Genomic DNA, 16,585 nt, shown 5'->3' on the forward strand with positions numbered 1-16,585 from the left:
AAGGACTCAGGTATTGTTTTAATTTTTTAAGTGAATTAAATTAATAAATTAAGTCGCTTATAAGAGTACTAGAGGCAAGAATAATAATTCTTGAATATACATTCACATACTAATGTTCAACGATAATGTAGAACGAATATTATTATAACATAATAAAAATAAAAATTGAATAAATAAATAAATAAATAAATAATGATATAAATACTTGTGTATCATCAGAAATGTCATCTCCTTTGGCACCATATTGAAGCACATTAAAAGTGTTTTGTTGACAAAATCCAACCCACGAGTTGCAAGATACAATACAAAATATCAGAAGGCCAATTATAAGCAAGTCCTGCATCATGAATATATTCATTGGAATATTGGAAATATCAAAAAAGTACTATAGTTATTTGCAAACAGTGAAATTATCATAGACGTGCATGTATTAGTAGTTATTTAATTGTCTAAATACTATTAATGTTTGCATTAATTGTAGATTAATTGAAAGAGTAATTAATGAGTAACTGTACTTTATTAGTTGAATTTACATTTAAATACAAGTACTCGTTTAGTTGTCTAAATTCATTGTAAAAAACATAACGAGTAGAAAAATTGTCTTGCATCATTTAGTTCAAATGAAACTAATGGGTTTGAATTAGTTGAAGTGGCAAATAATTCAGATCTATAATCCTATACCATTCAAAAAAAAAAAAAAAACTCACCATGGTATGTATTTTCTAACAACGAGTGTGCTTAAAAACTAATATTGTCTATACTTGATTATTCATGCAAATTAATATAATTTTTTTGACTCATACATCTAATCTAATATACTTATATATAAAGGGGCTTTTAGCGCACATTAATGAAAAATGAAATCGAATCGAATGACACTATAAAATAATTTGGTATAACGATTTTTTCTATATATAAAAAACGTTTAAAAAGGTTAATCATGTTAAATCTTATTAATTATCAACTATTTTCAATTAATTGTCCGTTTTTCTATTTGGTGAGAAGAAATACATACATAGAAGTGAATCTATAAAATGAATAAATTAACTTGTAATGAGAATAAAAATATTGGCATTATAAAATAATAACAAAAAAAATAACCTTAAAAAGTAATAAAAGTCAAATGTAATTAGCAAAGTTTTTAATAGATATTTATAATTAAACATTTCTGGTTAAAGAGACGGAAAAAATCAAGAAAATTATTATAGATAGAAATTGATAAAAATTTATCTATACAAATACCATTTTGAACCAATTTTATTTTCACGTATCCTTCTAAAATCAGTTCTATTCCATCCTTCTAGAATCAATTCTATCCAAACAATGATCCAACATTTATTGTATTCATAAATATTATAATTTAAATTTAAATAACAACTACAAAAACAATCTAAATAAATAATTTAATTTAATTGAAATCATCTAAAAAGATTCTAAATAAAATATCTTTTCGAAATTTTGAAATTCATATTTTTCATTCGAACAATTTTAGTAGAATTCATTTAATGGTATATGATGTTAATTTTTAATAAAAGATCAAAATTTATTCGTATGATAAATTAATGTCATATAATCATTTCTTATAGTACATTTTGTATTTGTACATTATTGTTTTATTTTAACTTAATTTTAATTTTATGATGAGTAAAATTTTCAAAAGAATCAAAACATAAGTTACAAAATAACAAATACGGCCTAAGAGAAAAAAAAAAATTCAGCAAAATTCATTAAATAGTATATGATATTAATTTTTTACAAGAAATCAAAACTCATTCTTATAGTAAATTAATGTCATATATTCATTTCTTATAGTATTTTTATTTGTACATTATTATTTTATTTTAATTTTCTTTCTATTTTATCATAAGTGAAGTTTTCAAAAGAATCTAAAAGGAAGTTACAAAATAACAAATACAACCTAAAGAGTAAAAAAAATATACCACAGATACAAATATGTCTACTATGATTAGGGACAACTTTTTTTATAATATACCATGAACTTTACAAAACTATATTATTAACTGTAATTTTTTTTATTCTGACCACTCTCATATTAGATTTAAATTGTATAGAGATATTATTTACAATTTAAATAAATTAATTTGAATTTTTTGTGCTTAATTTGATAAAAATATAATATTTTAAAATAATTTTTAATTATTAAAATTACATCTTCTTTTTATTAGAGATTCAATTTTTAATCCTAGAATAAGATATCTAGAATATTTAAAATGGCATTGATTATGATAGCTCAATAAAAAAAGTTTAGATTGTATTTTAAATGCACAATAAAATTTTATTGAAAGGATGTTGAACATTTTTCAAAGGTTTGCATTGTGATACTTTTTTGAAATGATAGGCTAACACAATTACCATAAAAAGATTTAGATTTAATTTATATATATTGTAAATATAAAAAGATTTTAAAAAGTCATCAATCATAACAATTATATCATTAAAAAAATTATTTTTACTATAATTATTTCTAAAATCATGACTATGAATGTTTGTGATTTATTGTTTTAATCATATTTCTAAATAATATTTTGAAAATGATTTAGTCTATATCCTCTCCTATTAGGGGTGAGAATAAGTTAGGTAAGGTTAGATTTTTGAAAGGCCTAAGTCGGCCATACGGTTAATTTTTTAGACTTACGGCCTATTATAGGTTTTTACGGTCTGGTCTGACCTTTTTAAAAGTTTAATCTAGCCTAAAAGTCTATTTAAAAGTTTTATTCACATTAAAATATTTAAAAGCTTTATTCACCTTAAACAAACACAATTTTGGTTTTAAATAATAGATTTTTTTTCCTAAAACAAACGCATTCATTATTACCTCTTAAACAAACTCGGACATATTCAGTAATAATACAATTAATATTATTATCAACTTTGAAACACTTCTAAAGGGAGTGCACCTATTTTATCATTTTTTTTTACTATTTTTTATAAATTTGCATATACTATTTTAATTTAAGATTTATTATTATTTATAAAACATAAAATTAGAAGAAATTCAATGAAGTTTCTAGAAGATTTTTAACATATTTTACAAAGGCTAACTTTATTAAAGGAATACAAAGATAAAACAGAAAAATAAATAAGATTTTGAAATAGTAAATATTGAAAACTTACATAGTATAATAGTTATATAATAATATGAACGAATCAACTTGAAAAGAACTGAGAAAAATTGCGGATAATATGAAATGACTACTAAATGATTGTCTAATTGATAGACTTTAAAATAGAAAATAATATTATTACTAAATAATAATAAAAAATAACATTTATAAATAATAAAATATATATAGACCGGTCTCTCGTGCCTAATAGGTTTTTTTTTAAAATTCTGAGTCTGACCTATTTAAATAAATATGCTTTAAAATAGCTTAAACTTAGCATTTTTATTAAACAGGTCAGACAATAAGTAGGTCATATCATAGGCCCCTGACGACATTCTAGTTTATTTCCATCCATATCTGTCGTTGAGCTTCTCATGGACCATCTCTAAAAAACAATAACTCAGTGCCAACGGTGGACTTAAAATACTTAATCACCGTAAAAACAAACGAGAACATCCAATGAGTTAAGACCATGCGTTGCTAGCTAATATGACGTGGTCATTAGAAGAGATGGTAAATATATTATCATAAACTCACACGATTGCTCTTAGTTTTAAACTTAGGTCGGGACGAGATATTCAATTTAACAATTTTGACATATCAATGTGAACAATAGTAATTAATTAAGAAAATCATTTTTTTTATTCAATTGAGAAAATCATAATCCAATGTTTTAAATCTTCTTCTTCTTTCACACAAATAAAATAAAAATCTTCTTCTTTGTATGGTATTGAATGTAAATTGTTGAATAAGCTCTACATACCTTATGATGTAGAGTTCTCGTAATTTAATTGAAGAATTTAAATTTTATACGAAGATTTAATTTAATTGAAGAGTATTCATTTTTTAATTATAAATTTTAATTTTTGTCAAAATTTAAACTGAACATAATTGAAGATTTAAGAATTAGATTTAAATGTATTTTCTGTTCTTACAATATATTTTCTTTTATTTTAATTTAGCCTTTTTAGAAAAAAATAAAAAATAATCATCGTAATATATGTAATATTTTATTTATGTTCGCTCACCACCATTGAAAGATGCTGACCCTTTATCTAAGGACCTATCTCCCTCACTTTTTCATTCATTGGATAGGTGGTTTAGAGCCATAATTTGATTTAATATCAATTTACTAAATTATTTTATTTTTATATTGATTTAATTTAATTTTGTGTTTTTTTATAATAAAAAAAAATTAAATAAGACTTAGTTTGCTGTCTTGAAATAGTATTTTCAAAGTCAAAGATAGTTATGTAGTCAATCTAAGTTTGAAGTTGAAATATGTTTTCTATAATAGAATATATAGAAAGAGATTAGAACAAATTTCACTCATCTAAATTAAAGAAAAAATCGTGATAATGATAATTATAGAAACTAAGGTCATTATGAATATTTAGAACTATCTAGTAAATATTTAATTGAGAAAATCATAAAATGATTAACGGTGTTTTTTAATTAAACTTTCCTAATTGACCTTAAAAAAATTCAGAAACTATTGTTTTAAATTTTCTTATTTTTCTTCGTACTAATGAAACTTTAATATTTATGATCACTTTGTATTATTGGATGTGTATTGTTTTGCCATGTAAGCACTCAGCGAGGCCAATATATTTACCATTACCACTTTCATTTATTATCAAACCTCCATATGAGATGAAAAGAGGTTAGACTCATCAGCAGATATTTATAATCTAGTTTACCTTACAATTAATATAGGTCAGACTTTTTTTTTTAATAGACAAAGGTGATGTTTCTAAAAATATTATTTTGTTATAAAAGTTATATTAGAGATTATAGAAAGTCTTCTAGATTTATTAGGTTGACCTATTTAAATAAAAATAAATAATATTTTTTATTACTACTAAGTAATTTTGGAAAAAACACTTAAGTTTATTTTTTCTCAATTCGGTCCTTTAAATTACATTCGGTTTACCCTATTAGTCTTTATGATATATTAAATTACGCATATGATTCTTTAAGTTTGAAAATTTTATCGAATTACTGTCATAAAATTATAAAAATCTAATTAAAATGTCGCAACGAGTCGTTACACGTGAAGGAGGTTAAATAAATTGATTATGTAGATTGACTTTTATTATCTTGTTTTTAAAGTTATACTTGTGTTTAAATTGTTGTAGATAAATTAAAATAGACAAATCATAAAATTTAGTGAATGTTTTTTTAATGATTAGTGTGAGGGACATGTTGCAACATTTGGTAGAATTTCTAATGATTAGAAGCTTTCAGTTGAACTAATTATTGTCTAAATTGAGATAAATGATTAACAGTATAAATAAAATGTAAATTAAATGATTAAATCGAGATAAACTAAACTTAAAAAATCTAAGTACAAATTGAGTTAAACTTAAAAAACCATTGATATATTTTTGCCAATAATTTAAGCCTATTAATCTTCGTTAATTTTAATATATATTTAAATATATTATTATAAAATAAAATTGAAGTTGAATGTCATATAAAGTACAATTACCTAAAATGTCATGTTGAACATCCTAAGGACTTGCAACATCTCTTGTCTAACTATGCCGCTGTTATTACAGAGATTAAGGAATAACTCTCACGCTATTGTGTTAAAACGTGGGGTAGGACCTGTGAGTGTTCGGCCCTATAATTACCCCCATAATCAAAAAGATGAATGGAGAAGCACATAAAATTGAACTTCCTAATTTTGAACTTCCATTTAAAATTGAATGTGATGCTTCGGGGAAAGGAGTTGGTGCCGTTTTGATGCACAACTTAAACACCGCTTCAGTAAGGCCTTTTCTGGTGCTAAATTGTGCAAGTCAACATATGATAAAGAGTTGATGGTTATAAAGCTATTCTAGTTGTTGTGGACCGTCTCTCAAAATTAAGCCATTTTGTCTCGTTGAAACATACATTCATTAGTTGCCATCTTTTTGAAAGAAGTTGTGAGACTGCATGGCATGCCGAAATCCATTATGAGTGATTATTTCATGCTTAATTTTCAGATTCCAACCTTGAGGATAGGGCTTAATTTCAAGACAGGGGTAACGATAAGGTTCGCATGGGTTTAACCTAGTGGAAGGGGATGTGTTATGGGGCTTGGGTCATGAGAAGTCCAAAGTATGGAGAGTCTATGAGTGGAAGAAAAAAAATGTAGATAGTTAACTGTCACTTTTAAGAAGTTAGGTTATTTTCTTTTAAGTGTGTGTTTGCTGTTCAGTTGAATATATTATTAATTTTAATGTTTGTAACGATTTGATTGGATATTTCTCTCTTTGAGTAGCCTATGCTCTAGAACTGTTGATGTAATTTCCTTTCATATTTCAATAAAATAACCATTTTCATTCTATTAGTTTATTATGCTCTATCAACAAGTAAAAGCTTCAATGAAAGAGTCATTTTCATCACAAATAATGCCCCTCCATAGCCAACAGTATCAAAATAATGAGACACTAATAACAACAATATTTATCTATCTTAGCCTATTTCTTTGAGGCGGAGTCCGTTGAATATGGCTTGAGTTGGAACATTAGATACTTATTAGGTGTATTAGATACTAATGTTCCAACTCGAGCTCAAGGTCTTATGGTGTATCACATTCATCAAAACACTACACAAATATGTGTAAACATCACTGGTTTTAATATGGCAAGTATAACATACAGATATTTTATATTACATAATATAGTATTTGATATGTGTACAACTCAATTGGTAAAAGAATGTGTAGTAATATTTGATGTGTTGTAATACAATTTTAAACCCACAATATTTATCTTCTTCGCATTTAATGTGTGTGAATTTTACTGTTAAAGTCTTTTAAAAAATAACATTTAAACTCAGTATGGGCTTTAGAAATAGTGGGCAATGGAAATATTTTTGAAGATAGAAGTAATATGCTAGATGTTTACAAGGAATATCCAAAGTCATGACTGTCTTCTGTAGTTTTGGGGGAAGATATTGGACACTTCTTTAAGATAAAAGTAGTATGCTAGATGTTTATAATGACTTTTTTTATTATTTTGACAAGTTTCATGAACCAAATAAATCACACATATAACTCAAGTTCAATCATTTATTTAATGATCCCAATTTTCAGCTTGAGTTCAACTCAAGTAGCTCATAAATTGAACTCCACAAGTTAACTGTCAAATCAAGTCCACACTAACTTTGAGTTGGCTTGGCTTATTGTCAAAACACTCAATACTAATTATCAATATATATAATCAGTTTTGTACTCAATAACTGATGTTTTATGAAGCCTAACTAATTGACACGGCCACTCCCCTTAAAGGACGGGACTCCATTTGAGAATATGCAATAGCATTCAGTCTTATCCAATAGAAGGTGGGGGCAAGAAAAATATACTACTACTCAGAATCTGTTCCAAGAAAGAACTTCTAAACGACAATTTTCAATGTGTACAAATATAAAGGAATACTACACATTGGAAAGACGATTCAGTCATAACTTCAAGTTGGCATTGATTGTTCACACAATAAGTCATCTGGTAACCTGTTTGCCATATGGATTGAAGAAAAAAAGTGTTACTGAAATGGAAAAATTCTGTAATAATTTACACCAAATAACAACATGTATTTGCCACTTACCGGACAAGATGCTAAGCATTATACACACATCTGAGAGCATTCTTTAGCTTTAGGATTATGCCACTTTCTTTGCATTGTTACTCGAATCCTCATTGCTATTGCAATTGACCTTGGAATCAGCACAAGGGGTCAACGGCGGGAAAGAAGGAACAGATTGCAATATAAATTTTCTGCCACTTCTCAAGCCACCTCCTGAAGAGCTTGATCCAATCCGAAGTAGATGACTCTGTGGAGGAGAAACTCTTTTATGGATTGGAGAATTGGCTTTCACGGACTTGATGGGAGTTGATGTTTCCTTCAATACATCAGGTGTTTCATCTTCTAGAATGTCAAAGAGCTTGCCATTGGATTCGTCACCAAAGTTAGCGCTTGGGGTAATTGGTGAACTACTGTGCCAACGAAGAGAGCCCCCAGATAACTGGCGAATGCCACATACATTGGACGGTTGGTATGGTACAATATCTGTCCACTCATTTTCTTTAAGCGAAACACATGGAGGTGCATTCTTTTGAGAATCATTCCTCGCCGTATGTGCAAGACTGCTGCGTGATTTTTTGGAAGATTTAGTCCAATTTGCAGAAGCAAGTCTGGACTTTGCAGCTTGCTTGCCTTGGCTGGACAAATGGAAAAAGGCCAATAAGCACTAAGGCAGAGATATCAAAATAGTCAAGATAATAACTTATTCTACAGTGAAAGCAGTCTTACTCGGAGCATTGCAGCGATGGTGTTAGAGGTGAGAGGTGATTAGGTGCTCGTAACAAGCCTGTCCTGCTTACCACCATTTTCTGTCTATTGTACAGTTTGTCATCCAACCCTTCTTCAATAATGCTGCTCTCCGTTTCTATGCTCGAAGTATGTTCAATTGCCACATAATCTGAACTTAACAAATGTGTATTGTATTAACTAATACATTTAATGATCCGTGTCCTCTCTTCCCCCAAGTTGTGGCATTAAAATAAAATTTTGACTATACTTTAGAAGCTAAAATAACTTGTTAGTCTCTGTTATATACACAAATTTGAATGTAGTCCCTGTAAAAAATTATTGCCAGTTTGAATCCCTAAAATACAAGAAAATTGCTTTTGATTTACATTGTTTTGATTTGAGTCTATCTAGTACTAGTATTTGTCCATATTGAAAGTAATTCTTATAACATGCGGACCATATTGATTAATTTCAATGCTGACAAAAATCACAGGAACTAAAACCAAAAGAAATGCGACAAATTAATTCATATATTTCAGGGATCAAAAGCAACTAGAAGTTTTTAACAAAACAAACCACAAATAGTGCTACATTAGAGAGACTACAAAGTTGGTTAAACCAACTTGCTTCAATTCACCAAAACGTGAGATCTAATACTTCCTTAAAAAAAACCCACTACTTCCAGTAATACACTGCACCATAAAGCAAAGGAGTGCCATTTGTCTGGCCAACATGCTTTAGCAATGAAGCTGGACTCAGTGGTGGGTGGGGTCTGAGTTGAGGTTTTGGATTCAACTCAAACCACACAATGATTTAGCAATATATCATTAAAAAGCATGAAGTCGTGCTGGGATGGCCTCAACAATTATCCTTACAACGATCAGTATTGGTAACATCAAAACCTACCAACATCGCTCCAAATCATTTCTACTAACCAGACAAAAGTTGAATTTTGTGGTGCATTAGGAATTTGTAATAGCTATTCATACTATGAGTTCTAACCTTCTTTCTTGCCAAAGACATTCTTACATCCGTCACATCGGCATCCACTTGAGCATCCAACATTAGCCTTTTGACAAATATTTCAAAATATAAACTCTTAGCAGACACAGTAAAACTGAAGAAATATTTAGAGCATATAGAAATATACAAAATATACACAACCTGAAAACATTCACAATATTTTTTAGTGCACTTTGACCTTTTGCAGTTGCAACCTCTTTTGTGCCTAGCTGATGCCGGTGTCGTCATACTCACATCTTCCTGCAAAAGTCACATCAAAACTATCACCTCGTTTCTGAATCCCAATAGGTTGAACAATACTAAAATGTGGGGATCTTATACCATATTATTTAATGGAACATCAGCTACACACTGTACAATCTTGGGAGCAAATGCATTTGGATTACGTGATTCAATATGTTGCTTCGTCTCAACAACTTTCTCCTCAAATTCTATTCTATTACCACAACTTTGGCAAGCACAACCTTCGCCACAGTAGATTCCGGCGCCAAAACAATCACAATAACTGCAAAGTAGTCAAATCAAAATACATAGACATTGCATACCATATAGAGTGCGAAAACATATATAAAAATTTACTCACAGTTTCAAACATTTACTCTTCTTACAGTGGCACCCCTTAGAACCACCGCCATCATCAGTAATTGTTTTCTTCCTATAGAGCAATGCAATATTTGGTGAAACTACCAAAACCAAACATGTAAATAATAAAAATTATGAACTATGAGAAAGATCACAATAACTGACTTTTTCTTGGAGGTGCTAGGATGGTTGAATTCCTCAGTATTTTCGGTATCTGTAGGACTTAGTCTCCTCTTATCATGTGCATTTTCCGGATATAGGGCGATAGGTTCTGTCAAGATAGAAGACTCGGAAATGAAAGAATCTGCAGCTACCGAAGCATCAGTTTCATGGATCTCATTTCTAGCATCAATAACTGACTGACCATCAATATTGGACAAAATTGAGGATTGTGTCACGTTTTCCACTTTATGCAAACTTATAGTAGGTTTGGATTTTATCCCCTGTAAACCATTAGATAATCTCACAGCTGTAGTTGAAGCACCACTAGCTGGCATTGCATTTATAATGCTATTTAAATGCAACCCAATTCCTGGTGGTTTGGAACCTGTCACAGGAACCATTTTCATGTTGCTTGAAGTTGCATTCGATTTCACATGAGACTTGGTACCTCCAAGATCAATGGAAGCAGCTTCCTCAAATTGTAGGCAGCGTCTACGGATGCTATGATACTTTAAACTAGCCTACATTGAGTGTAACAATTATTATATTGCACAAAGAAAATCTTTGTTGATTGAACCAAAAAAGTGAAAAATTCCTGATAATTAGACTGCAACTCATTATCCTGTGCAAATTTTATGTATGATCCTGAAGTAGATAATGCCATTAGACTACTGTAGTCTCATCCTACATCTTTGTAGTCAGTAGCGGCAGAAGCGGCCGCAATCGCGGCGGAGCATGGTGTAGCGGAGGTTCAACACCACGCAAAACGCCATGGCGGAACAGATCAGTGTAGCGCTGCTCGTGGCGGAGAAATCGCAGAGAAAGCATGGATAAGATGACCGCAACAGTGAAGATAGGAGAAAAAGACATAAAAGTCCTCATTTTTTTATCACCAAAAGGCAAAAAGGCTCTCATATATTGTGAAAAGACAGAAAGCTCCCTCATTTATTCTGCAAAACGACAAAATAACCCTAGCGTTTTATTCTTTTTGAACCAATTAGGGCTTTTCCTTTTGCGATCTCTTATTTCTTCTTGTTCACAACCTCTCATCTCCTCTGCTTGCCTGCGATCTTCATCTCCTCTCGTCTCTGCAACTTAGCCTGCCATGTGACCCCGGCACGACTATGGACGACTCCGGTGCGACCTTCACTTCCCTGTTCTCTGTATCATCAAACCTCTTCTTTTCCCCAGTTTTTCTCATTCCCAGACTTGAGCATAGCAGCCTTACCGCTACGCGCTACACCGAAATAGCGTTTTTGAGTCGTCCGCTACGCTATGCTATCCGCCATTGACTACATAGTCCTACATGACTAAAACCTTGTTGCCAACAAGTTATTGCTGCTATATTCTATGCTATATATTTATAAACAGAAAACTCAGTTCCTTATTCTAAGAGATGCCCTTAACCCTGAGTCCATGGTGTAATATCAGGACTCACATTACAATCTTGGTTGAGAAAATGCAATTACAAACATATGCACAGAATTTTGAAACCTCTAACCAAAGGAAAACTAGATAAGCAGAAAAATGGGGGGATTTATATAGTTAGAGATGTCTGATGACAGCACCCATCTTCCGCAGAAATACGGAGTATACCACATTGCTGCTAATTTCGTTTAAAAATTTCCTGCCATGACGCATGCAAAGGCCATAAACAAACTAGATAATTGAAGCATTATTGGATTTTAAAGATTTAGTGTGCCAAGTTCCAACATAATAAATGTACTGTTCTCTTCTCTTAATTGGTGATAATAGGTGCCAATGATTAAAAAAAGTAGTATGTTCAAGCCAATAATCATTAACCTCAAAAGGATCTATTTTATTCTAAAGTATAAAAGAACAATGACATAGATATAAACACACTCATTCAGAGAGGGAATGATAAGTCCGCAAAATTTACACTTAAGTTGACATTCCTTCAGTGGAATGCAATAAAACTGAAAAAACAACAAATTTGATTACCTCAGAACCATCTTGTGGGATATTCTCTGAATTTACTTGTGAGGTTGACACCATCTCATTGCAATTTTCGAATTCTTTAACAACCTGGTTATGATCAGGCATCAATTGAGGCGTACAGTCACTATGATGCCGTTGATCATTTCCTGCACACTGAAGCTTGAAATTTTGTAGATCAATCAAAAGAGACTGAATGACATCTAGTGCACACTAATCGTATCATATATATAAATACTGACTGCCCTAACTCGAACATTATAGCTATTGAAAGCAAGAACTTAGTTACCTGGGGATGTGAATCATGATAATGATGTTGATCAAAAACATCTGCACCTGAACTGGAGTCTAAGACTGTGTGCTCTTGAGAAATCCATTCAGCACCATTTCTTTCACCTTCTACGTTTGCAGGTTCTTCAACATATGCTGCCCTTTCTTGATGAACCATATTAGATTCCTCTGACAAAGGCAAAAGTTCTTCTGCTCTGTTACTAGGACCATGTTCCTTATCAAATTTTAATATAACTTTCTTTGACTCAGTTAGTGATGACTCAACTGCTGCATCAGTAGACTGTTCCATTTCTGGGTTGACTGAATACATTTGATCATCCTCAGGATCGGCCAAATATTTATCAACAGATGGTGGAGGACTGCAGCTTTGGGTATTCGCATCAATGTTGATGTCAAAATCCTTTGGAGTGTCTGTTATAAAACCCTCTAAAAGTGGCTGTTGAGTTTTCAATTTCTCCAAACGACCACGAGCTTCAACAATACTGTTGCCTCCAATGTCACTTTGAGATATTCCACCATCGGATAAATGGGTGCCTTGAGGTCTGATACGGACAAATTTTGTTAACAAAGAGTCAGTGCATTGTCAACAGCAAAACACACACACAAACACACAATTGAAAAAGTCACGAACCTTTCCAAGTATTGTGTTTCACGGAGACCACTAATGCGCGGCGACTTGAAAACAAGAGGTGGAGAATTGAGTCCAAGAAAACCATGTACGACATGTGTAGCCTTGATGGGCTTTATTGGAGATAGAGTGTTGACAAATCTTAAAAAGGGAGATTCCTGAAATTAAGAATATAACACGTGATGTGAATGAATTCCATTCATTATTCATGCATGATAATAGAAATCATTGTTGTCAATTAGTGGCACTATAACACAGTGGAATTTGAATAAACATGATTATTCAGTTTTACACTATTTAGTACAAAATATTGTCAAATAGACACTATAGCACCGTAGCATTGCAGAATTAGAACAAATCATTATTTTCCCCATTGACAAAAATGAGATAAAAGGGTCTAAATAATACTACACAGGTTAACCAAATAACACTAGTCTATAAACATCTGTAAACAAAAAAGATGGTTCAAGAATGACAGTCAACAATCAATTATCAATGCACGTGCAAAAAATGCTCCAAAGTTCATGAACACTACCCAAATTGATATCCTTATATACCAATAATAAATTATCATTTTTTTTCACTCATGCAAAATTGAGACAATGTGAGTTGATTAACATCAGAGAGAGAAAGAGTAAACAGAAAGAAAAAAAAAAGCAGTGATTTTTAACAATTGACAAATCCAATGAAACAAAGTGAATTTTACCCTAAACAAATACAGTTTCCAAACAAACAAGAATGTATCATATAATTATTGACATAGATGGCATAATGAGCAAAACTAAAATGAAATACCTAGTAATCCTAATCCAAAAGAACAAGTATAAATCGAAATTGACAGTAAAGAACCCAAATTGAAAGGGGGAAGATAGATAATTAACCGTAAATTAAAAAAGGGAAAAGAGGGAAAATACTTGAAGTTGAGGGGATTGAGAAGAAGAAGCATTGAGAGTGGAGAGAGAAGAAGAAGAAGTGGTTTTGATGTTAGAAGGTTCTGGAGAATCCATTATGAGGATGATTATTAATATTGAAGAAGAAGAAGAAGTTGTTGAACCCTATAAACTACACTCGATTAGATTTACTAACTTCATCATTTCTTTTTTGCTACATATTTGAGAGAGAGAGAGAGAGAGAGAGAGAGAGAGAGAGAGGAGAGAGGAGAGAGGAGAGAGAGGGGCGCGTGAAGTGCGTTTAAAATGAGAGCGGGAAGGAAAGTGAATTAGCTTCTCTTCTTTACTTGGGCCGCCGCGCCCCCATACATACGGCTCTCTATTCTCTTCTTTTTAACATTTCTTTTCGATTTAGTTAACATAAATCTCATTCTAATTTTACTCTAATACTTTGCTCCAACCATTTAATCTACTACTTGCGGATTTTTTACTCCTCAACCCTAAATTTACTTTTAGACTAAATGGGAAATATATATTTCTGCTCGATATAATAATATTAATATTTATTAGTTAAATTTTATTTTAAATTTAATATAAAAATATATATTTTTAATTGTATTTAGTTTGTACTTTTGAATTAAATATTTTATGTAGGTTAATTTTTATGTTTAATTGAGTTGGGTAAAACTCTCTTTATATGTTTTTTCAAAGCTTATTTGTAAATAGAATTACTCTTTTTTGTCTAAATATAACAATTTACTTGTCATAAGGATAACATATAGTTTTTAGTTTTATTTATCCTATTTATAAGACATCTCTTAAACTGATTAAAAAAATTATGTAGCATTGATTACATCTTTATAAAAAGTGTTTATATTACATTTTTGTAATCAATAACTAGTGCATGTCACAATTAGGATGATAAACTCTTTCTCATTTTCTTGTGATATTTGCACATAATAACGTTATAATTCTTGATCATTACTTGTGTAATTAATTTGATAGTAAAATTAATAGATCAATAACTGTATAGTATTATTTTTCTCAAAAATAAAAAGATACCGCGTGGTAATATTAAAAAACTAAAAGGTATTTGTTGATAAATTTAGTGCTATGAACAAAATTAAAAGGAGCAATCATGATAAGTATTTCAAATCGCCAAAATTTGTTGTGAAATAAGAAGAAAAAAACAAAAGAAAAAAAAAAACATCATCAATGTTTCTCACATATGGTATCAATGTCCTACCAAGAACATTCAAGGTGGAATTTTGGAATTTGAAGATATAAAATTGGTAAAATTGTGATAATATAATAAACTTCACAATCAAGTTAGTGAACGATTGAGAAACCTAAAGAGTTTTAAAGGATGGATGTGTATACCTTACATTTTCCCAATGATAAATTTGCATATTTGTCTCAATAGTTGCTTGGAGATGACCATCCATATAATTGTTTTTGTCTTATATAACAAGTTATTTAATCACTCTAATGTAGATCAATCTTAAAAAGGAAATATGAACTAAGAATTTGATTTATGACTAAGTATGTTAGATTGTAGATCATTTGACCACTGAGACTAATTTTTAATCATGAACAATATAACAACACGAAACATGATGAAATATAGTTGAATACATGCATTAAATTTTTTCACATTGATATTTTTTTATAAAGAAAATGGGACTAAGCCCCAAATGACAAAAAAGAAGAAAATAAAATAAATGTTATTAGAAAATGTAACAAAGTCATTATCAACCAACACAACAGAGAATACTTATATATGTTACTTAGAAAATGTAACAAAGTTATTATATGCGTTGTTTTTTTTCTTTCTTTTAGATGACAAATATATATTTTAGTAATTGGTACTATATGCACCTGTGTTTGTCATATAAAACAGTAGTTTTTATCAGACGAGAAAAAGAAAACAAAGCAGAAAGCAACAAAAAAAAAAAAACTAAGAAAGAATAAACGAAGAATATTCAACCAATAATGCCAAAAATAAAATGGGTTTTAATCAGTATTTTAGTGGTGCACGAATCTCTAATATTAAAGTTGAGCAATAGAGAATACTTATTGATTCGGGTGCGTGGAATTGCAGCAATGGTGTTGTGTGATTATTAAGAATTTTAGGTATTAGGAAATGCTTGAAGCAAAGAGTAAATCTTTTTATACAAACCACAGGTACATTGATAATTTATAACGGTCCAGATTTTAATCAAGATCCAAAAAGCATAAAAAAATATTTAATGTCATACAACTATTTTATTTTATCACGATGAAACATGGTACTTGCCTACTAGGTACACTATTATGATGAACAAAGTCAAAGGGACCCTTATTTTGGATTTTAGCTTATTGATGATTCTTTTTGTAACAATTCTTTTTAGTAGCTTACCATAATGTTTTGACATGTCGTTGAATCTTTTAATGTCAACACATCACGAGTTAGTTTCATATTTTCAATAGATACCAACTAAATATCAGGTGCCATTGTATATATAACATCAAAATGTTCCATCATAACTTGAAAATTTGACTTCTCACATGCACAAATTACATATGTTTAGAAGAAGAAAGAAAGAAGAAAAGAAAAAAAAAAAAAAAGTAAAAATTGATCTCTTCATT

General features: G+C 30.2%; 2 protein-coding genes across 2 annotated transcripts in view; both read right to left on the reverse strand.

Annotated features, from left to right (window-relative positions):
- Window positions 1-6,084, reverse strand: part of LOC140920127 (exopolygalacturonase-like) — a 7,940-nt gene extending 1,856 nt beyond the window's left edge. Inside the window, exon 1 of the mRNA XM_073367456.1 lies at window positions 6,024-6,084. Coding sequence (XP_073223557.1) covers window positions 6,024-6,084 — 61 coding nt within the window. The remainder of the gene's footprint in view (window positions 1-6,023) is intronic.
- A 1,083-nt stretch (window positions 6,085-7,167) lies between these two features.
- On the reverse strand, window positions 7,168-14,352 carry LOC101510268 (uncharacterized). The gene is made up of 12 exons (XM_004498603.4): window positions 13,982-14,352; window positions 13,071-13,225; window positions 12,438-12,981; window positions 12,155-12,304; window positions 10,196-10,713; window positions 10,032-10,103; window positions 9,770-9,953; window positions 9,590-9,688; window positions 9,428-9,494; window positions 8,426-8,594; window positions 7,721-8,334; window positions 7,168-7,625 (listed from the first exon to the last, which is right to left on the reverse strand). The coding sequence occupies exons 1-11, from the start codon at window positions 14,072-14,074 to the stop codon at window positions 7,776-7,778; spliced, it is 2,610 nt and encodes an 869-aa protein (XP_004498660.1). The 5' UTR covers window positions 14,075-14,352; the 3' UTR covers window positions 7,168-7,625; window positions 7,721-7,775.
- Window positions 14,353-16,585: the final 2,233 nt, after the last annotated feature.

Source organism: Cicer arietinum, chromosome 4 (genome assembly GCF_000331145.2).
Source record: "Cicer arietinum cultivar CDC Frontier isolate Library 1 chromosome 4, Cicar.CDCFrontier_v2.0, whole genome shotgun sequence".
NCBI lineage: Eukaryota > Viridiplantae > Streptophyta > Magnoliopsida > Fabales > Fabaceae > Cicer > Cicer arietinum.

Bases quoted from the DNA above. Each gene is read 5' to 3' on its own strand.
- LOC101510268 (XM_004498603.4), bottom strand. From the start codon at position 14,074: ATGGATTCTCCAGAACCTTCTAACATCAAAACCACTTCTTCTTCTTCT. The intron at 12,982-13,070 runs GTTCGTGACTTT...TGTCCGTATCAG, and splicing joins GAAACACAATACTTGGAAAG to ACCTCAAGGCACCCATTTAT. The intron at 8,335-8,425 runs GTAAGACTGCTT...CCATTTGTCCAG, and splicing joins CCATCGCTGCAATGCTCCGA to CCAAGGCAAGCAAGCTGCAA.